The sequence below is a fragment of the Phacochoerus africanus genome, chromosome 7 (genome assembly GCF_016906955.1).
Source record: "Phacochoerus africanus isolate WHEZ1 chromosome 7, ROS_Pafr_v1, whole genome shotgun sequence".
Taxonomy (NCBI): Eukaryota; Metazoa; Chordata; class Mammalia; order Artiodactyla; family Suidae; genus Phacochoerus; species Phacochoerus africanus.
Window position 1 is genome coordinate 39,530,238 of NC_062550.1, and position 23,142 is coordinate 39,553,379.

A 23,142-nucleotide genomic window follows, 5' to 3' on the forward strand; every position below is an offset into this window, starting at 1 on the left:
TATTTCATTGGTGGTTTGTATATATACCCTCTATAACAATAGCATTACTCCCCTTGTTCCTGCCACCTCTGTCCCCATTTTTTTTTTGTGGGGGGGGGACAGAGACACTTAGTTATAGTGTCAGTTCCTCAATCTTGTGCTTGATCTGTCCTTTTTCTTTTTCTCAAGACCTGTCCTCCCATTGTTGAATTTATGTCATAATTTTCATCTGGCAGTATCCCTCTGTTATACTTGAGATTTGGTTTAAATTCTGTTTAAGATTTCTCATTTTGTGTTTATCATTAGTAGTTTTTAGCATTTTAGTTGTGAAACAAAACTTACATACAGAAAATCACACTTATATAACTTAATGAGTCACTAGGCAGACATCCTCATAACCACCACTGTGGTCAAGAAATAGACCTTTGCAGCCACTCTGGAGGAAAGCTTTCCATGTACCCTTCTCCCCCTAAGTAACTGGTGTCCTGTTATAGTACTTATATTCTTATATTTCTTTGTTATTACTAGCATTTTTAAAACACTGCCAGCCTTTTTTTTTTTTCCTTTTTTTTTTTAAGTCCTTCTCTATCCTCTAGTTAGTATTACTGGGTACTTCTTTCAGTTTTATTTTTCTCATTGTACCTTTGTCTTTCATGGTATTTGCTTTTTAGGACTGCACCCACGGCTTATGGAAGTTCCCAGGCTAGAGGTCGAAGTGGAGCTACAGCTGCCAGCCTCCATCACAGCCACAGCAACACGGAATCCAAGCCACGTCTGCAACCTGCACCACAGCTCACGGCAATGCCAGATCCCTAACACACTGAGTGAGGCCAGGGATCAAATCCGCATCCTCACGGATACTAGTTAGATTTGTTTCTGCTGTGCCATGATGGGAACTCTCCTTGTTTTTCTTTAGATAGTTCATTCTCTTTACATTTCAACTTAAATTCCTTTTATCGGGGTTCCCGTCGTGGCTCAGAGGTTAACGAATCTGACTAGTATCCATGAGGTTGCAGGTTTGATCCCTGGCCTCGCTCAGTGGGTTAGGGATCCGGCGTTGCCGTTAACTGTGGTGTAGGTTGCAGGCTTGGCTCAGATCCCGAGTTGCTATGGCTCTGGTGTAGGCTGACAGCTACAGCTCTGATTAGACCCCTATCCTGGGAACCTCCATATGCTGTGGGTGCGGCCCTAGAAAAGACAAAAAAGACTAAAAAAAAAAAAAATTCCTTTATCAAACACAGTATTTCTTGATTTTGAAAGATTGGACATACACGAATTAAAAAAAAAAAAAACAAAAAACCCAAACGGTAATACCCCAAACCACCCAAATCCTGATTTTTTTTGTTGGTCTTTAGGGCTGCCGTGCAGCATATGGAGGTTCCCAGGCTAGGGGTCCAATTGGAGCTGTTGCTGCTGGCCTGAACCACAGCCACAGCAGCATGGGATCTGAGCTGCGTCTTCGACCTACACCACAGCTCACGGAAATGCCAGATCCTTAACCCAGTGAGCAAGGCCAGGGATCAAACGTGGGTCCTCGTGAATGCTAGTCAGGTTCGCTAACCACTGAACCACAACGGGAACTCCCCAAATCCTGATTTTTGAGGGCAGCTGTATATACCGTTGTGTATAGTTTTCATATTCAACTTTCTCTGCGAAATGTTCAGAAAAATAAAATGGAAACACACCATTTTAATTTCCATTAGAGATGCACTCCAGACATGCTTTGCCATGTAATTTATTCCCTTGTAAAGTGTCACAAGTTAATAAGTTGTTAAGGTTAGAGAATCTGAAATAGACTTTTGTAATATCTCAGATATATGTGCTGGAAAAATGATAGGCTGTTTTGTTTTTACATTTGGTGCCTCTCTATCCTTAAGGTAGCATTCATGGGAAGTCTTTACTGCCTATTCATTGTCTTGCTATGTGGCATGCCGGTATGGACTTTTATGCAGAAGGAGTTTCAGACGTGTATCTAGTAGTGCAGACTTTTGTTTCATTGTTTTTTTCTTTTAGTTTTCTTTCCTTTCTTCCTTTCTCTCTCTCTCTTTCTCTCTTTCTTTCTCCCTTCCTTCCTCCCTCCCTTCTTTGCTCCCTCCCCCCTTCTTTCTTCCTTTCTCTTTCTCCCATCCTTCCTCCCTCCTTCCTTCCTCTTCTTTCTTTCTTCCTTCCTTCCTTCCTTCCTTCCTTCCTTCCTTCCTTCTCTCTGTCCCTTCCTCTTTTTCTATCTCTTTCTCTCTCTCCCTCTCTCTTCCTTCCTTCCTTCTTTCCTCCCCTTTTTTCCCTTTCTCCATAGGTGCAGCACATAGAAGTTCCTAGGCTAGGAGTGGAATTGGAGCTGCAGCTGCCAGCCTATACCACAGCCACAGCCACGTAGTATCCAAGCCATGTCTGCAGCCTCCACCACAGCTCACGTCAATGCCAGATACTTTAACCCACTGAGCAAGGCCAGGGATCGGACCCTTCTTCTCATGGATACTAGTCCTGGATTCATTACCACTGAGCCACAGTGGGAATTCCCTCACTTAGCTTTCTCTTTGCCAGCTTCCTGACATTTATTTTCATTGACCTTCACCTCCTTAGAATATAAGTTTTTTCGTATCGTTCTTTATGACATATATTTTTTCCTCTTGTGCCTATAAACTCTTCCTCTCCCCTCAAATCTTTTTTTTTTTTTTGTCTTTTTAGGTCCATTCCTGTGGCATATGGAGGTCCCCAGGTTAGGGGTCTTATCGGAGCTGTAGCTGCCAGCCCACACCACAGCAACGCCAGATCTGAGCTGCCTCTGCAACCTACACCACAGCTCGCAGCAACACGGGATCCTCAACGCACTGTGCAAGGCCAGGGATCGAACCTGCAACCTCATGGTTCCTGGTCGGATTTGTTTCTACTGTGCCACAATGGGAACTCCCCCCTCAAATCTTAAGTAGTAGAAAAAAAAACAGGCAATGCTGATATCCTTTCTTTGCTTCCTGTAGCACAGAGGACCTACTCATGTTCACAGATCAGGTAATTGGTGACTGCTTTAGATTGGAATATGAGCTCATAGGATACTGGAACAGTGTTGTCAGTGTCCCTGCATGCTGAACCTTAAGTTGATTGCCTTTTTCATTATGTGCTCTTTGGACAAATAACACTTGTCAGAGCAGACCTGAGTCTCAACCTTAGAGTAAGGAAAGAACCTTGATTAAATCACTTAATTTCCTTGCATATTTTTTGCAATTATAGAGTGGGAATGATGACATCTATCTCTAAACTGAGTTGTGAGGATCAAATGTGATAGTGTAGAAATGTTTTGTAAAGTAGTGCATAATAGAAATACTATATCATCGATAATACCGTTTGAATCTTTTATTTTGCAATAGAGATCATGAATAAAAGCAGAGTAAGGAAATTGGAAGTCTATTTTACTAAAAGTATTATCTTAGATGAAATCCCTGATATCATAATTGTTCCCTATAGCAAAATCATGTTTCATATCAAACAAGCTTGGAGGTAGACTTTCAGATATTAGTCATTAACACAGATAGACATAGGAGGCAGATTGTCCTTTGGCATAATGGTACTCCTCAGGAATCAGTTCATTGTAGAGTATAATGAAGAAATAGCATCATCATTCTTTTGTTATAAGATCAAGTTCTAATGGGACTTAGGCTTTTGTATTTTAAGCTGTTTGAAGTAGTTGATTCAACCGTATTTTATTATATACGTGTACCCACAAACTGGGATAATGAACAGATAAATGTTATAAATAAAACATAAGTAAAATCATTCCCTCAAAACAAGTTGAGTGAAGAGCTATAAAATTAAAATGGCAACTTCTGTCACATTAATTGAAACATGCACTAAAAGACAAAACATTTTAAGAAATTAATATTCCTTTTTTAACATAGGTATATCACATACTGCTTATCGGTTAAAATATTGTATTAGAAATAAACCATTTAAAGACGTGAAGCCTTGGAGTTCCCATTTGACTCCTAAGCTGGGAAATGCTATATACTACGGGTGCGGCCCTAAAAAAGACAAAAAAAAAGGTGTAATACCTCTATTGTTTTACACTAAAGACTTAAGATATCATAGTGAATATTCAATGTAGAAGTCATAATTTCCATTTATTTCAGGACTGTAATTACGTATTGTAATAAATTGTAATCCTCACAAATTCAAACCAAGATGGATATGATTTTATTTTATTCCACTCCATTCTGCTCTGCTGCAGATGCAGAATATGGAATTTTCCAGGCTAGGGGTCGAATGGGAGCTGCAGCTGCCGGCCTATGCCACAGCCACAGCAATGCCAGGTCCAAGCTGCGTCTGTGGCCTACACCACAGCTCACAGCAACACCAGATCCTTAACCCACTGGGCGAGGCCAGGGATTGAACCTGCATTCTCATGGATACTAGTTAGGTTCATTTCTGCTGAACCACGGTGGGAACTCCCCAAGATGCCTTTTGAAAGGGACTGAGCTTCTTGGGTGGAAGGTTTGGGAATTCAGATGCGGAAGAATTTTAAGGGGCTTTGTTTAAAGGACGAATTGTTAAATAGTTAGCTACTATGTTGATTTATAAACACATATAAAAATTGTTTTTAGTCCTTGAAGCAGCATTATTTTATAAATCTAAGTAATTTCAGAAACTGCTTTCCAACTGGGAGTATGGGGTTAGATGCAAACTATAACATTTGGAGTGGATAAGCAATGAGATCCTGCTGTATAGCACAAGGAACTATAACTAGTCACTTGTGATGGAGCATGATGGAGGATAATGTGAGAAAAAGAATGTATATGTGTGGGTGTGTATATATGTATTTATGTACGTATGACTGGGTCACTTTGCTGTATAACAGAAATTGATAGAACATTGTAAATCAACTATAATAGAAAAAATAAAAATCTTAAAAAAAAAAAAGAAACTGCTTTCCTCTATGAAAGCCATATAGAATTTTTCTGGTAGTTTCTTGAGGCAATAACAATTTCATTTAATGGTGAAGGTACCAGGAAATCTGAAACTCACTTCTTCCTTTGATATATTTGTGGTCTTGAGTAAAGTCATTCATCAGCTCTCTGTCTCAGTTTATTCTTCTGTAAAATGGAGATGGAGATAATAAGATCTCTTCTGACTCATTCAGTCTGGTTTTGAAGACTAAATGAGATCAAGATGCTTTGAAAACAAAGTGCTATTCAGTTGAAACTGTTATCATAAAGTTGCCTCATATTTGAAGTAAGTAATATACTAACATGAATGTGGGGTTTTTTTTTTTTTTTTTTTGTCTTCTTAGGGCCGCACCAGCAGCATATGGAAGTTCCTGGGCTGGGGGTCAAATCGGAGCTACAGCTGCCTGACTGCACCATAGCCACAGCCACACCAGATCTGAGCTTCATACCTACACCACAGCTCACGGCAATGGTGTATCCTTAACTACTGAGTGAGGCCAGGGATCGAACCTGTGTCCTCATGGGTACTGGTCGCGTTCGTTACTGCTGAGCCATGACGGGAACTCCTGACTAGTATTTTTGTGTGTGTGTGCTTTTAAGTCTTATAAGACTTCATGAGGTTAGTAGCACATGAAGGTAAATTTATTAATTTTATACTTCCTGCAGAAGTAACTTGTGTTGGTTAATGTCTCACCTTTCAAATCAGAAAGCTGAACGTGGCTACTTTTAAAGACAGTGCATTGCCATGAGCTGTGGTGTAAGTTGCAGACTTGGGTTTGGATCCCTCATTGCTGTGGCTCTGGCATAGGCCGGTGGCTACAGCTCCGATTAGACCCCTAGCCTGGGAACCTCCATATGCCGAGGGAAGTGGCCCTAGAAAACGCAAAAAAAAAAAAAAGACCATAAATAAATAAAGACAGTGCAAGTCTGGGTTTGAAATTTGGATATGTAATGTTTCCCTCAAAAAGTACTAAAAAGTTAAGAACACAGAACATGAGTGTGGGTTTGACTTTTTCAGAAGGTGCTTGGTACTATAATAGTTTTTAGGTGTTTTCCCAGGTAAATTACATAGGAAACTCAACTTTTTTTTAAATGAAAAAGAGAATAAGGCAGCAGTTCACCAACATGTTTGGGAAAGAAAGACCTGCTTAATGTGTTTCAGTTACATGAAGTGTTTCATTTGATTCTTTAGGGTTCATTTATTTCATTGATTCCAGAATCTCTTTAGTATGAATAGTACCACAGAATCTTAGATTGTGCTGTTAATGATATGAAGCTTTTCTTGGCAAATGAGTGTCCCTTTTTCAATTAAGAGGACTATGGAATTCTCAGTTATTCTTATAGCTAAGTCTTAGGTGAAAATATGCTGAAGTGTGGTTTCTGGCTATGTCTGTATTTGTCACAAAACGTTGAGATTTTAAGGGATGTTTTTTTTAACCTTACCATACTTTTGTTTTTTGGCCCCACATATAATTATCTAGTCCAGTTTTGTCGATTGCTAAAACTAAGTCCAGAGAGGTTATAGTTTATACTTATGGAATTCCCTCTTTTTACTTTGCTTATTCAAATTAATTTTTTGATTACTGAGGCTATATATAACTATATTCACTTTGAAATATTCAGGTAAGTTTGGCATTATCATAGAAAGTTACAGTTCCTCTTTCAATCTTTTCCAATCCCATTCTGTCTGTCATAGGTAACCTTTGTTAACATTAAAGTGTGTCCTTCTGCAGCTTGATCTCTGTATTTTATACAGATATAGAGAAACTTTTAAAAGTATGAATGTTATCGTATTATGTACATTTGGAAGTTTTTTCCATGTGTGTTTTCCTGTTTAAATCTACCTCATCTTTAATCCCATACAATGAATATCCCAGGCCATACTTTATAATTTCCTTCTTTGCTGTCATTTAGATTTATACCTTCTCTTTCCTTCTTTCCTACTCTACCACCCACCATATTATAAATAGATATGCATACCTTTGTGCGTATCTGTGAATAATTCTTTATGCCTTAAAATTTTGCATTTCTTTTTTTGTTTTCTTTCTTTGAACCTCATGGTTCGTAGTCGGATTCGTTTCCGCTGTGCCACAACAGGAACTCCTAAAATTTTTCATTTCTATACAAACAACAGAGCATTGTCTCTCACCACTCCCCAACTCATCCTGTCCCCAATCTTTGTCTTCTGCTTAGTGCTAGTCTGGTGTTTAACAATATTTCAGTGAAGGCCATCTTGGGATTTTAAGATCAGAACTGCTCTGGTGATCTTGATTACTGGAAAGACTATTTCTTGACTTAATATAAGGCTATATCCCAAGTGATGGATATAATACAGGAGAGGCAATAAAAGTAATATGGGAGCTTTGTAGTGTGGTGGCTAAGAGATCAGTTCTCTGATATCAGGCTGCTTGGATTTCAAACTCCACACCACTCCTTAACCACCCCTTACTATTCATTTGTATCGTCAGCTTTAGGCAGGCTGTTTTAACTTTTCTTTCAGTTTTCTCGTTCACACAAATGGACTCCTCATCTTAATGATGTACTCTTTATAATGATATAGAATCTATGGTCTAGGGTTATTGTAAGGAATAAGTTATAACATATGGAATTCTTGGTGCCTAAGTGCCAATTAGGTGATGGGGTTCTGGTGGTGTTTGTCTTACATTCTTGGTCCCCATGCTATTCTGAATAGTGATGTGATTATAATAATAAAGGACTGCATAAATATAAAGTACACTGTATTCTAAACTTAGGTCCAAATTACTTAGGTTTCCAAGTGACTATTTTCCTTTTACTAAACTTTCATAATGAAATTTTTTTTTTTTTGTCTTTTTAGGGCCGCACCCGCAGCATATGGAGGTTCCCAGGCTAGGGGTTGAAGCTGAGCTGTGGCCACTGGCCTATGCCACAGCCACAGCAACATGGGATCTAAGTCGGTCTGTGACCTATGCCACAGCTCCTGGCAACACTAGATCCTTAACCCACTGAGTGAGCTCAGGGATCAAACCTGCATCCTCATGCATTCTAGTCAGGTTCATTACCACTGAGCCATGACAGGAACTCCCTGAGTGGTATTTCTAAGTTTTTTTTTTAAGGGCTGCTACTGTGGGATATGGAAGTTGCTGGGCTGGGGTCAGATTGAATCTGTAGCTGCTGGCCTACACCATAGCCTCAGCAATGCTAGATCTGAGCTTTATCTGTGACCTACACCGCAGCTTGCAGCAACACTAGACCCTTAATCCACTGAGCAAGACCAGGGATCGAACCTGAGTCCTCACAGGTTCTTAACCCACTGAGCCACAATGGGAACTCCTAAAATAATATATTATTATTATTATTATTATTATTTTTTTGTCTTTTTGCCTCTTCTAGGGCTGCCCCTGTGCCATATGGAGGTTCCCAGGCTAGGTGTCAAATTGGAGCTGTTGCCTCCAGCCTACATCAGAGCCACAGTAACATGGGATCCAAGCCGCATCTGTGACCTACACCACAGCTCATGGCAACACCAGATCCTTAACACACTGAGCAAGGCCAGGGATTGAACCCGCAACCTCATGGTTCCTAGTTGGGTTTGTTAACCACTGAGCCACGACGAGAACTCCTAAGATAATATATTTTTATATGAAATAAGCAGAAACTTGGTTCAGGCATTATAGGAAAACATCTCTTAATTTTTTTAAAAAACAAATGATGAATAGTGTTGGATAAAAATGATGTGATTAATCTTATTTTTTGCTGTTTTAGATTATATATGAACAGGAAGGGGTCTATATTCACTCATCTTTTGGAAAGGCCAATGACCAGGACAGCTTGATTTCAGGAACATTACGTGTTTTAGAAAAGGTATGTTTCTAGTAAATGACTTTATTTAAATGTTTAAATAAAAATAATTTTAAGTTAATAATTGGGGCATTATCATCAAGTTTGAATTTCACATGCAATATAAAATTTTGTAATCAAGCTGTGGTTGTAAATTTAACATGGAAGTGATACTAGAAATAAAATGCTTTAGATAAGCCAGTAAAATGGCATGAAATATTTTATTTTATTTTGCTTTTTAGGGCCGCACCTGCAGCATATGGAAGTTCTCAGGCTAGGGGTTGAATCGGAGCTGCAGCTGCCAGCCTACACCACAGCCACAGCAATGTAGGATCTGAACCTTATCTGCGACCCACACCCCAGCTCACAGCAACACCGGATCCTTAACCCACTGAGTGAGGCCAGGGATCAAACCGTCATCCTCATGGATACTAGTCAGATTCCTTACCACTGAGCCACAATGGGAACTCCAGTATTTTAAAAAAGTTGTAGTAATATAATTTTTATAATGGAAAGCGGAATTTAGAAATCTACAGTCATTTGTCAAATAGTGGTTTATATATGATATTGCATGTTTAATGTGCTAATAAATTTAAGGTATTGAAATTTTAGGTGTTAAATTCCATTTTGTTTCAGGGAATTAAATATAGGTGACTAAAATATAAGATATTGCTGAATAGTAAATACAGTTAATAATTTCTTTCTCTAGGATGCTGAAGTAATAGTAGACTGGAGACCACTGGATGATGCATTAGATTCTTCTAGTATTCTCCATGCTGGAAAGGTATTTAAGAAAAAAAAAAGTATGACTAAGGGAATGCTATTTGTTAAATAAAAATTTACTGACATATAATTCATATAGCAGAAAATTCACTCTTTTAAAAGTATATAATTCAGTATTCTTAGTGTATTTATAGAGTTGTGCAGCCATCACCAATATTAACTTTTAGAACATTTCTGTTATTTCCAAAAAAGAAACTGTACCTTTTAGCATTCACCCCTCATTCCCACTTAACGCCAGCCTCCTGCACCCATTAATTTTCTTTGTGTCTCAGAGGATTTTCATCTAAATGGAGTCATAATTTATGTAGTCTTTTGTGGCTGGCTTCTTTCATTTAGTATAATATTTTCAAGTTCATCCATGTTATGGCACCTATCAGTGATTTGTATCTTTACTTTTTTCCCCCCTTCTTTTGCTAAATAATATTATGTTTATGGCTATGTACCACTTTTTTTTTTTTGTCTTTTGTCTTTTTGCTATTTCTTGGGCCGCTCCCGCGGCATATGGAAGTTCCCAGGCTAGGGGTCCAATCGGAGCTGTAGCCACTGGCCTATGCCAGAGCCACAGCAATGCAGGATCCGAGCCGTGTCTGCAACCTACACCACAGCTCACAGCAACGCCAGATCCTTAAGCCACTGAGCAAGGGCAGGGACTGAACCCGCAACCTCATGGTTCCTAGTCGGATTCGTTAACTACTGCACCACGACGGGAACTCCTGTACCACATTTTGTTATTCATCAGTAGAGGGACATTTGGGTTGTTTTCACTTTATTATTTATATATTTTTTCTTTTATTTATTGCTTTTGAGGGCCACCCTGGTGGCATAGGGAGGTCCCCAGGCTAGGGGTCGAATCTGAGCTACAGCTGCTGGCCCACACCACCACAACAGCAACACAGGTTCTGAACCATGTCTGCGATCTACACCACAGCTCACACAATGCCACATCCTCGACCCACTGAGCAAGGCAATGGATCAAACCCACAACCTCATGGTTCCTAGTTGGATTCATTTCCACTGTGCAACGACAGGAACACTTGTTTTCACTTTTAAGCTACTATAAATAATGCTGCTGTGAACGTTCGTATGTAAGTTTTTGTGTAGATATTTTTCCTCGAAAATATAGGAATGGAATAATTGGGCTAACTTGTGTTTTACATTTCTAAAAGGTATTGATGCCTCACTATGGAAGGTAGACATTTATCTCTATCTTATTGCTAATTCACCTTGAAACTCTGGCTCAGTTGTCCATATTTCTTCTCAAACTATTTAATCACATAGATGACCTTCTGATTTCATCTTCTTAGAGACATTTCTTCCAGAGCCTTCTTGCAAGTTCCTTTTGAAATGGTTGTTTTCTAGGTTGGCTGTGCATGCAGCCATTATCCTGGGGATTCTTTTTACCTCTTTCCCATGTTTTGATCCCCATTTCCTGGATCCTGTGCTGTTTTCTATTTTGTTTTACTCTCTCGATTCAGTGCAGCTCCTGTGCTTCCTCAGTAAAAGGGTGAATGAGGGCAAAAACATTTTTTTTTCAGACTTTTCTATCCTATTCTGAATTGATAGCTTCGCTGGTATAGAATTACGGTTCAAAAATAAATTTTCCCCCATATTTTTCAAGTTATTGTCTCAGGTTTGACTAATTTCCTTTACCGATGTTAAGTCTACTGCATTCAGATTTCCTGATTCTTTTTGTTTTTTTCTTCTTCAGGAGCTTTTTAGATTGCCTTTTTGTTCCCTAGTGTTCTAGATGTCTTGGAAATATGCCTTTGTAGTCTTTTATCAATTGTGTTCAGTGCTCAGTAAGCTCTTTTAGTGTGAAAAAACTTGTGTCTTTTAGTTTTTAGCAGTGTTCTTGAATTATTTTAGTGGTTATTTCTTCTTCCTCTCTGTTTTCTGTTTTCTTTCTTTCTGGAGACCTTTTCTCTTTCTTTCTTTCTCTAGACCTTCTGGACCGATCCTGTAATATTTTTATACTTAACTTTCCAATTTTCTAATTCTTTGTCTATGAGTGTGTGATTTTATAGGAAATTTCTTTGGTTTTATCTCCCAGTTCTTCTATTGCCTACCTTTTTCATTTTTGCTGAAAAAATGAAAAATTTCTAAGGAATTTTGTTAAGAGTATCCCTCCCTCCCCCCTTTAAAAAAGTAGCATCATGGATGTAATATTCTTCTTTATTTCTGAGTTTAAGGATCACTTTTTAGATGTTTTCATCTCTCTGTGTAGTTCACTTCCTCTAATTGACTTTTCTTCCCACTTATTTCTCTTGGACTTTGACTCATGTAAACACTTGCCTTTGACATTTGGAGATTTTTGTATTGTGGTGCTCATACTTAACAGCAGACACAAAATAGTGATTATATTCTCTCTGTGTATGGGTAGGTGTGTTAATAGTTGTGACTCAGGGTGACCTTGGGGAATCCCTGCTTTTTGAAACCTAGGTCTTTTTCCTTGGGCTAGTCATTTGTCAGAGATGAATCTACAGATTCCAGCTGAGGCTGGGGTTGGGGTTGGATTCCAGTGTTCTGGGAATTGAGTTGTGGGAATCACTTAGCTTATATTTCATTGACAACCCTAATGCCTAGAGAATCTGGACAAACTTTTCTTGTCTTTTGGTAAATTGAGCAAGGGAGAAAAGGGTAAGATATACTGTTCAGTTTTCCTGCCAGTGATATCTGCTGTAACCTACAAACTCACTTTATATAGATGCTGAGAAGACATTATTGATTGAAATGAAATTCAGGATTTAGTCCCTAAATATTTTATATGTTATAATTATTTTAGGACTCCAGTTCAGTTGTAGAGTGGACTCAGGCCCCCAAAGAAAGAGCGCATCGAGGATCAGAACGTCTGAACAGTTATGAAGCAGAGTGGGACATGGTTAATACAGTTTCGTTTAAAAAGAAACCACATACCAATGGAGGTATGAATTAAATCTTTTGAAATCTTTAACTGATTTGCTACAATGTAATATGAACACAAGTGCAGCAAAAATGCTTTAATGTTCCTCATTCAGAAGTTTGATTTGGTCCTTTGATTAATACATATAACTCATTTTATTTATATTCCCTTTTCATATTTTTATTGCTTTGTTGGTCGTGACTTCATATATAAGACTTTAAAAGTACTTGTTTTGTAGCTATGAATGGCAGATAAAAGAAACACTTGAAAAAATTGCTTTGGCTGTCTCTTATGTGCATTTTTCTTAATCCAATAGAATTAAAAAAAAAAAAATGTTATTTCATCCCAAAGCACCAGGGGGAGATGAAGTATACCCTAAACCATACTGTTCTAATTTCACTGTTTATTGGGCTCTTCATGGCAGTCTCCTCTTTATAAATGTTCAGTCACTATTATTTATATATATATAAAGAATATAATATATATAAAATTTGTGTTTGCTGCATGGAGACTGTCTACATGTAGGTAACAAAAAAGACCCAAGCTGGCAACCTGATAGAACACATGTACTACTTCAGATGTGATCTAACTAGCCCATTTGTGATCTCTTAAAATATATAAAACACTGCATAGAGTTAACATTTTTTTTTTCTATTGATTCCTTTGTGTTTTATAACTAAGGATTTTTTTTTTTTTGGCTTTTTTGTCTTTTGGCCTTTTCTAGGGCTACTCCCACAGTATATGGAGGTTCCCAGGCTGGGGGTCTAATTGGAGCTGTAGCTGCTGGCCTACGCCAGAGCCACAGCAATGCAGGATCCTAGCTGCGTCTGCAACCTACACCACAGCTCATGGCAACGCCAGATCCTTAACCCACTGAGCAAGGCCAGGGATCGAACCCGCAACCTCGTGGTTCCTAGTCGGATTCATTAACCACTGAGCCACGATGGGAACTCCTAGGATATTTCATCTTTTAATAATTTTGGCCTGAATTTAGGATTTATCCACATTTACTGGATTTGAAAAGGCTAACCAAAACTTTTTACTAGACTATATAGTGCTACCTTTATATGCTGTTGTTACTAAATAAAATTGATTTTTATTATTTTTAATTTTTTTTTTTTGCTTTTTAGGGCCACACCGTGGCACATGGAAGTTCCCAGGCTAGGGGTTGAATTGGAGCTGCAGCTTAATCCATTGAGCGAGGCCAGGGGTCGAACTTGAATCCTCATAGATACTAGTCAGGTAACTTACCACTGAGCCATGACAGGAATTCCTTAAAATTGATTTTAATTTATGGCCTCCGGAGTCATTCTCATGTATAATAATATACTGTACTATATCATTTTTTGGGAACAATGGCAGTTAAGTAAATAGTAAATCACAAGTTTTCCATTAACAGTTTATGCATAAACTTTTTTTTTTTTTTTTTTTTGGCATTCGCTTTCTATAGGGAATGTTCTTTTCTACTAGAACAATGCCAAAATGTTAAAGAAAGATAAAACCACAGGATTTTAGTATATTTAGCATGTGAGGGATTTTGAACTTCAGGATTGGTTTAGGTGAATTGCTGTTTTTGGTTTGTTGTTGCCTGATAGTATATTGTTGCCCTTGAAAATGAAAAAGGTTACAGAAATGAGCAAAAGGAGTTAATTTTCAGAATTTTATATTTGAAGCGTATCATATTTGAGAAAAGCATAATCTGACAGAGATCTTTTTATATTAATGGTTTTTAACTTTTCCTGCACTTTGAAATCACATGGGGAAGTTATTAGGCTTTTAAAAAAGTACCAATGCCAAGATTTCATCTAGCAAGTTAAATGATACACTGGAGATGGAGCCTGGGGACCTGTATTTTTCAAAAGTTCTCCTGGTGATTTTGGTGTGCGGAGTTGAGAATTTCTGCGTAGCTGTATAGCTTAGCAAAAAACCGCTGACATAAAAATGTCTTAATATGTCTTGGAAATGCATTGTGACTTGTAAAGAACCTTTATTTAGTAATTATTAAAAGTTAAAGAGATATTTTTCTTTTTTTCTCCACTATTTAAAAAATTTTATGATTGTGCATAGCAGCAAGAAATAAATTGAACATTATGGCCCAGTGTACATACACCTGTGCCTATTTAACAAAATGGGGAGTTAATGAAGTACATTTATTCTGTTCAATCTCATCTTGTCCTAGACTGTCTACCTCATTCAGTTATAGTTCATCAAAATGCCTTCCTAAAGAAGATATTTTCTAAGCTTGATGTTTCGGTATTCAAAATTGTGCCATTATTACATTTTTACATTTTTGAAAATAATTTTTTCAAATAAAATTTTTATATGTTACAACTTTCACTGTTTTAAAATCTTTTTTTGTGATTCACAGGGGGAAATTGGGACAAACCTTTAAAAAATTGACTATTGAAGACCTTTTTAACTTGATATTTCTGAAGAAATGTATTTCTGGGGTGTTCCCACTATGGTGCAGTGGGTTAAGAATCTGATCGCAGCAGCTCACAATGCTGTGGCGGTGCTGATTTGATCCCTGGCCTGGTGCAGTGGGTTAAAAAGATCTGGTGTTGCCATACCTGTGGCTTGGATTTCTATGTGCCATGGGTCCAGCCATAGAATGAAAAAAATTTTTTTCTTAAGTCTTTCTTTGTATATACTAGATCATATGTTTTGAAAATTTAACTTCCCAGAACAACAGACTACCTAGATGTTCTGGAAACCCATCCAAATAAAATGTCGTGTCCTTGATGTTAATTCAGTTCAAGACATATGGAGACTTATTGAACTATTTTTTTTGTTGTTTTTAGTTTTCTGCTGTTATGGCCAGTTTGTTGGAGATATTTTTATATGTATTTGGTAACATATTAAGTTTATCAGAACTAATTAGTATTATTTAAAACCTTTCTCTAAAGAGAAAAGGAAGTTTTGACTTAACTCTTGGATTCTGTTTTCCTTGGTAACCATTTCTATTTCTGGTTAGCTACTGGTGGTACACTAAATTGCAAATTACTTTTCTGTTGATTTAGTACTAGGTTATGCATTTATTTAACACATCTTTGAATACCTACTATGTGCTAGTCACTCTTCTAGGCGCTGCAGATACAGTTGTGAACAGAATTAAGTTCTTATTCTCATGAAGCTTATACTCTAGTAAAGGGACTTCTGGGATTGACTTATAATGTTTCTTTAAGTGAAGCTTAAGCTTCAAGTGAAGAAATGTGTGAGGCATTTTTTATTGTATTTAATATGTAATGTATGTCTTTTCCATTAACAAGGCAAAATTTATGTAAAATTTTTACTTTTGAATATGTGCAAACTCCTGATAGTTCACATAGGCTGTGTGTGTATAATATTTTTCATATGATTTTCTTGTATTACTTTGGATTAAATACTTATTGTATAACTTGAGAGTTTAATTAAAAAATTGTCTTTGGTTTTTTTCATGGCTGTTTTGCTGTGGAAATATTTTTAGTCTTTGCAGATAATCTAGTAGTTATGCATTCTTTCTACCTAGTCCAGGTACACTCATATTTAAGTGAATCATAAGGACACTGTAATTCTAAAATTGTTTTCACTTTGATATTAGTTTGTAAGGGTGTCATAAGCTCTATAGTATACATTACATTGAAACATGATGTGTAGTAGTCAAGTGGGCACATGGTACTTAATTTGGTACCAGCCTTAGATAGAAATTCACACATCTGAACTATTATGGAAGTTAGAGCACTGCATAGTTAAGCTACTTTAGTCTTTCTGGACTTTGTTTAAAATAATACTTCTTAAAGTATCCGTGAGAAAGTGGTGGTATCTGCATTCCTTGAAGGTAGAGGTTTTTGTAAGCTGCAGGTTTTTCTGTGTCAGTTTAGGAGATCTTGTTGGAGGTGACAAAGCTGAAGTGTTTTGTAGTGTATGTAGGAAGGTAATGGAAGCTGTAGGTTTTTTTTTGTTTTTTTTTTGTCTTTTTTCCATTTCTTGGGCTGCTCTCATGGCATATGGAGGTTCCCAGGCTAGGGGTCTAATTGGAGCTGTAGCCACTGGCCTAAGCCAGAGCCACAGCAACGCAGGATCCGAGCCTTGTCTGTGACGTATATCACAGCTCACGGCAACGCCGGATCCTTAACCCACAGAGCAAGGCCAGGGATCGAACCCGCAACCTCATGGCTCCTAGTCAGATTTGTTAACCACTGCGCCCCCATGACAGGAACTCCTGGAAGCTGTAGTGTTTTGTAGTGTTATGTAGGAAAGTGGTGGAAGGTGATGTACATGTTGGTCAGTACTGATTGGTTTACTCTTGAAGTTCCCTAAGCCAGTATTTATGGAGTTTATCTTTGTGGAATTGATATTGTTGGCACGGAATTAATGACGATTTTCAATAACAGGACAGTATGACACTTTTTAGGAACAAACACTAGAAAAAAGTTTTTTTTTTAATTTCAGAGTCATGACATGCTTGAGTCTGAGTTTAAAATGTTAAAATGACATATTAATTAATTGATTAATTTATTTGGCTGCATTCATGGCACATGGAAGTTCCTGGGCCAGAGATTGAATCCAAGTTGTGATTGCAACCTATACCACAGCTGCGGCAATGCCAGATCCTTAACCCACTGTGCCGGACCAGGAATTGAACCCATATCTCAATGGTGACCTGAGGAGCTGCAGAGACAATGCCAGATCTGTAACCTGCTGTGCCACATGGGAACTCCTAAAATGGCATAATAAGTTAATTATTAGTGAGACGAAAGTGAACATTTTTCCCCTTGTTCTTTAATTTTTATTTTAAAAGATAATCTTTAAGTTGCTTATTATCAATTATGATACTACTCACAAACCTAGGATTTTAAGATTCTATAAATAGCCCGTACACTAGGAAATGCTTTATTTTACATGGCTGTAATTTGGTTTGAACTGAGGTCTTGATAGAAGGTTGATTTGTTAGGAAGATTGAGTGTATTCATTCTTTTTGAAGCATTCACAACTTAGTTACCTTTTCATCTTCAATTCCTCATTTTCTTTGGGTTTTTGCAAATGTCTGTCTTTATACTCCAATGGTATTTATTTATTTATTTATTTATTTATTTATTTATTTATTTATTTTCAGGGCTGCATTCAACAGCATATGGAAATTCCCAGGCTAGGGATCTAATTGGAACTACATCTGCTGGCCACAAGCATAGCTCAGAGCAGTGCTGGATCCTTAACCCACTGAGCAAGGCCAGGAATTGAACCTGCAACCTCATGGTTCCTAGTCGGGTTTGTTTCTGCTACACCGTGATGGGAATTGCTGTTATTTTTTTTTATGCCAGTATACTTTTACTTTCACCTCAGTGTAGTCCAGTAAAAATAATTTCAAAGGGAGGTGAGGAAATAAAGGTTGTTTTTGTTTTAAATGAATCTTTAAGCACATCATGCCATTCATATTTGAGGGAAGTGGAAAAGATGATTATTTATTGAGTATTTATTGTTTACTTAGCACTGTACTAGTTAGTTGACAAGTATTCTCTCTTTTAATTTTTAGGATAACATTGAGTGGTAAGTATAATTATCTCAGTTTTACAGATGAAGAAATTGAGGCTCAGAGATATTCAGGTATTTGCCCCAGATCATGCAGTTAGTAAGATGGCAGTGCTGTAGCTTGAATCCAGCCTTTCTGCTTCCAAAGCTGTGATCTGTTTGGGCAAAGGTGATATTTTATTTTATTTATTAATTTTTGGGGGGCCGTGCCTGTGCCATATGGAAGTTCCTGGGTCAGGGATTGAACCTCTGCCACAGCAGCGATCCAAGCTGCAGCAATGATGCTGGATCCTTAACCTGCTGCACCACAAGAGAACTCCCCAAAGCTGATATTTTAAACAGGAGTAACATTTTTTCAGTTTGTATGCAGTAAGATAATTATTTTTAAAACTATTAAGAAAGTATATGTTGCCGTTTCTAATACAGGTAGAAGTCATGGTAATATGAGTGCTATTCATTCCCTAGGTTCAACAAATTTCTGTTAGGCAGTCATAAAGATTGCTGTCAGTACCTTTTTAAAAGGTGAACAAAAATATTTTGCCCCACTTTCTTGTTTTTAAGATGCTCCAAGTCATAGAAATGGGAAAAGCAAATGGTCATTCCTGTTCAGTTTGACAGACCTGAAATCAATCAAGCAAAACAAGGAGGGTATGGGCTGGTCGTATTTGGTATTCTGTCTAAAGGATGACGTCATTCTTCCTGCTCTGCACTTTCATCAAGGAGATAGCAAACTACTGATTGACTCTCTTGAAAAATATGTGGTATTGTGTGAGTAAGTATCAAATTATTTTCTACTTACTGAAACTGGATTGTTGTTTTGGTCCCAAGGCAAATGATTTTTACTTGTCATTGGGTATCAGTGACCTATGTGCATATCAGGGCGCAAGCAGCTTTGGTTTTTTTGGAATGTTGACTACTTTGGATGAATAGCAAAATTTTGCCTGTTTTATTAATTTGGATCTGCAGCTTATCACCTTATTACTGTCTTAAAGATAAGGGTGGTCCAGTATTTTTAATACATAGTTAAATGAATGATGACACTTCAGTAATTTGTGAATTATATATTTGCCACATTTACCTTTTATTATGTAGTTTCTGTTAAACATAGGGTTTTATTTGTAATGTTGCAAATTTAAGTCGGGCAAATCTGGGCCTTTAAAATTATTAGAAGTGTGGAAGTCAGTAGCTTTCTCACTTTCCAAAAATCTTGTGTTGTACATGTATACACATACTCTCTTCTTGCTTTTGTTTTTTGTTTTTTATCAAATAGATTTTTGGTATCTTATATTCTGGGCACTATGCTGGTGTTCAGTATTTAGTAATGAACAAAACAGGCGTATTCTTGGATATCTGAGAGTTTATGGTCTTGTGGGGGATGCTGAAACAGTAAATGGCGTTAAAACTCAAGAACAAAGATGGAAGTACAGGGTGCGGAAGTACAGGGTGCTTTAGAACCTTCCAGGAAGGGAGGAACGGGGTACTTCATTCAGACTAGGGTTTGGGTAGGGGTCAGGGAAGACTTTCTGGAGGAGGTGACATCTGGGTTGACGAATGAGTGAACATTAGCATGAAAGGGAAGGAAATATTTAGAGGGAGAGGTGTTTTAGAATATAAACCATGGTGTTATCACAGAACGTGGTAGCACAGGTCTGCGTATTGGGGGAAGGGAGGGCACCAAATTTAAGAATGAACCAAAGAGCTGAGTAAAGGCCAGAGCATGAAGGATCTTGTAAATCATGTTAGCAGGTGTTTGAGTCAACTAGATGAGATTATAGTGGCATGAACTAGGAGAGTGACAGGAAAGACGGAAGTATTGGACGAATATTTAGGGTTAGAGTTTGTGATTGATTGGATGCATGGAGGTAAAAAGAAGGGAGAAGTTGAGTTTTTAGTTTGGGGAACTGTAGGAATGCTAAACTTCATTAATAGTGCCCTCACTTTAACAAAGTGCATAAATATAGATTATATAAAGTTGGGCGTGATCCAGAAGTTGGAAGATACTGACTGTGTGTTTTTTGGCGTGAAATTCTTTCCCTTTACCATGCTGACCACTTCTGGTTGGCACTAGGCATGCTGCTTAATACCAATAACTGTAAGAAAGTAAGATCTGGTTGGTAATATGTAGGTCGTGGATTTTTTTTTTTTCCTGTTTAGGTCTTGGATCTTGAAGTGAGAAACTGTGAATAGACTGCCACTCACAGCGTGGTATTTCTGGAGGAGCTTTGTCGTGATTGGGGCAGAAGGCTTGGCTGTTGAATAGCTGCTATTAAAGACTTAGGGCTTTTAGCATCATAGCAAGCTCAGTATTAATTCGTGTTGCGATGTAACTGTTACAAAAGAGCTCATTCACTCCGAGACTGTTGATTAAAGCATACTATCTAGGAGTTCCCATCGTAACTCAGAGAATGAAGGACTCAGTGTAATCTCTGTGAGGATGTGGGTTTGATCCCGGGCCTTGCTCAGTGGGTTAAAGATTTGCCATTGCCACAAGTGTAGGTCGCAGATGCAGCTCAGATCTGCTGTTGCTGTGGCTGTGGTACAGGCCTGCAGCTGCAGCTCCAATTTGACTCCTATCCCAGGAACGTCTATATGCCATGGTGTGGCTGTAAAAAGAAAAAAAGCATAGTATCGAATGAGGTGGTAGTCCGTCTCTACTCTTTACTGATAGGGATCATATTTTGGAGAACTAGGCTTGGTTTTACATGCTGAATTTTAGAAGTGTTAGACTAAACTATATGACATGGAAAATATGGCCAGTGTAATGAGAGGGATCAAAATAGTGTCATGAAAAACATTAGAAGAGTTTAACATTAGAAGGGAATTTAACTTAAAGAAGAGGAGTTTTGGTGCAACATTAAAATAAAATCTAAACTTCTTACTATGGTCAATAAGGGCCTGCCCTGTCTTAGCTCTGTTCATTCCTTAAACTTCATCTCATGCCATTCTCTTCTGTATTCCAGCCACATGGTTTACTTTCAGTTCCTGAAACACCCTAAATTCTTTCTTGTCTTAGGGGCCCGTATGTATGTGTTTCTTTTGCCTAGATATTCTTCTCGTATCTCTGAGTTCTCAGTTTAATATCACTTCTTTCTTTCTTTCTTTCTTTCTTTCTTTCTTTCTTTCTTTTTTTTCTTCTTTCTTTCTTTCTTTCTTTCTTCTTTCTTTTTCTTTCTTTTTTTTTCTTTTTCTTTCTTCTTTTCTTTCTTCTTCCTTCCTTTCCTTTCTTTCTTTTTTCTTTTTTTCTTTCCCTCCTTTTCTTCTTTCTTTCTTTCTTCTTTCTTTTTCTTTCTTTCTTTCTTTCTTTCTTTCTCTTTCTTTTTTTTTTCTTTCTTTTCTTTCTTTCTTTCTCTTCAGGGCTGCACCCAAGGCATATGGAGGTTCCCAGGCTCGGTTTGAATTGGAGCTATAGCTGCCGGCCTACACCAGAGCCACAGCAACACCAGATCCAAGCCGTGTCTGTGACATATACCATAGCTCATGGCAACGCTAGATCCTTAACCCACTGAGTGATGCCAGGGATTGAACTCGCAACTTCATGGTTCCTAGTCGGATTCATTAACCACTTAGCCATGATGGGAGCTCCCCTGCATCTAATTTACATTTTCTCCTCAATTCCTAGCTGCAGTGCCTGGCACATAGTATTTGTTCAGTAAATCTTGGTTGAATGAATAAATGGCATGGTATTTATTAGTTCTACAAATAATTTCAAAAGGGTTGTTAAAAGGATTAAACTGTGGATTTGTTTTGTGTGACTCCAAAGACAAATTAGAAGGAAATAGTTCGAGAGGTAGAGAGCTTTCTATCCTGGATGGGTTCAAAGATTGAACTAAACAATCACTTAGGTGCACATAAGGGAATGTGTAGTTTAAATATGTGTTGGTGATGTTTTAATGAAGATTGTAAGTGAAACTATGTTTCCTTTTCTATATTTGTAAACAAATGAGAATTAAGTATAAGAATCAGACGGTGATAAAAATATTATTGTCGAGGCTTAGATATGTAGCATCATAATAATTTACCCCAAATTAATATTGAAGACATCCAGTTATCACTGCACAACCACAGGTCTCCTTAGTGAGGCTGGACCACTTATGACATAAATGAGAGCAGACTATAAACCATTGTCTCTGTTGGCATGCAGATCCAGGAGAAAATGAGAGTCTGGAAAGGGTTATGCCAAGCATGCACCTTATCTCAGCAGTTAGATATGTCCCTGTGGAGATTTTATTAGAAGATCATATTTCTACCTGGGAACATGAAACTATGGAAATGGTGTCCCGCTTTCTCTGTTTTTTCATTCAATGAGGTCTTTTTTTTTTTTTTTTCTTTAGGACTTACTATGTCTTAGACACTATACTAAGTGCTGCTGGAAAGGAGCATTTTGTCAAAAAAGATATGGCCTCTGTCGTCATGAATTTTGTACTGTGGTGGGAGAGACAAGCATTGATTATATAAATAAAAATAAGTTTTCAGCTCTAATGGTGCTATGAATAAGAGAGATAGAGATGAGGAGTGCATATAACAGGATAATATGTAAGGTGTGTGTGGGTTAGTAGTAATTGAAACTCTGAGAGAGGATGAGATTAACTAAAGAGAGGATAAAATGGGACAGAATGTGAGCATAAATGATTACTTACAGCCTTTAATGACCTGGTCAGAGAGAAAAACCTAGCAGATGAGTCTGACTCCACATACGTTGTTTTTTTTCCTCTTCTCACTAGGCTTTATCAAATTTATGGTCAACCAAGGATGTAGCTGTTTCTGGGGGAGGAGATAGCTGTGTAAAGTGAGTCCTTCAAAAGTTACATCTCTAATACCAGCTACTTCTCCATTGTGTATTCTCCTGTGGCCAGGGGGGGGCAGTTTATTTTCCCTCTGAGAAGTCTGAGATGTACCTCATATAACTTATCTCCAAGCCCCCTCTGTAGCCTAGGCAGAAAATAGACACTCTATCTTCTCTTTCCTATCATAAATTATGTGTAATTGCATTGTGCTGTGTATCTCACCAGAGATTATGTTCTGAGTCCAAGTGGTAGAATACAGATATTCCAAATAAACAGTTGCCAATATAAAAACAAGACCCAAATTTGTATAAGCCATCTTCCATTATCAGATTCTTAAGGAGATCTTAAAGGTTCTTGTTTTTTATGTTCATTACTTAGAATCCAAATAAGTGGAATTTCCAATTAAGTTAAAGTCTAAAGAATGAAAATTTTCAAA

General features: G+C 37.6%; 1 protein-coding gene across 2 annotated transcripts in view; it reads left to right on the forward strand.

Moving 5' to 3' along the window:
• The window catches only part of TBC1D15 (TBC1 domain family member 15), a 78,850-nt gene that overhangs the window by 19,881 nt on the left and 35,827 nt on the right, over positions 1-23,142 (forward strand). For both annotated transcript variants that reach the window (XM_047787206.1, XM_047787207.1), the window contains exons 2-5: positions 8,658-8,756; positions 9,442-9,516; positions 12,298-12,436; positions 18,484-18,694. In XM_047787206.1, coding sequence (XP_047643162.1) covers positions 8,658-8,756; positions 9,442-9,516; positions 12,298-12,436; positions 18,484-18,694 — 524 coding nt within the window. The remainder of the gene's footprint in view (positions 1-8,657; positions 8,757-9,441; positions 9,517-12,297; positions 12,437-18,483; positions 18,695-23,142) is intronic.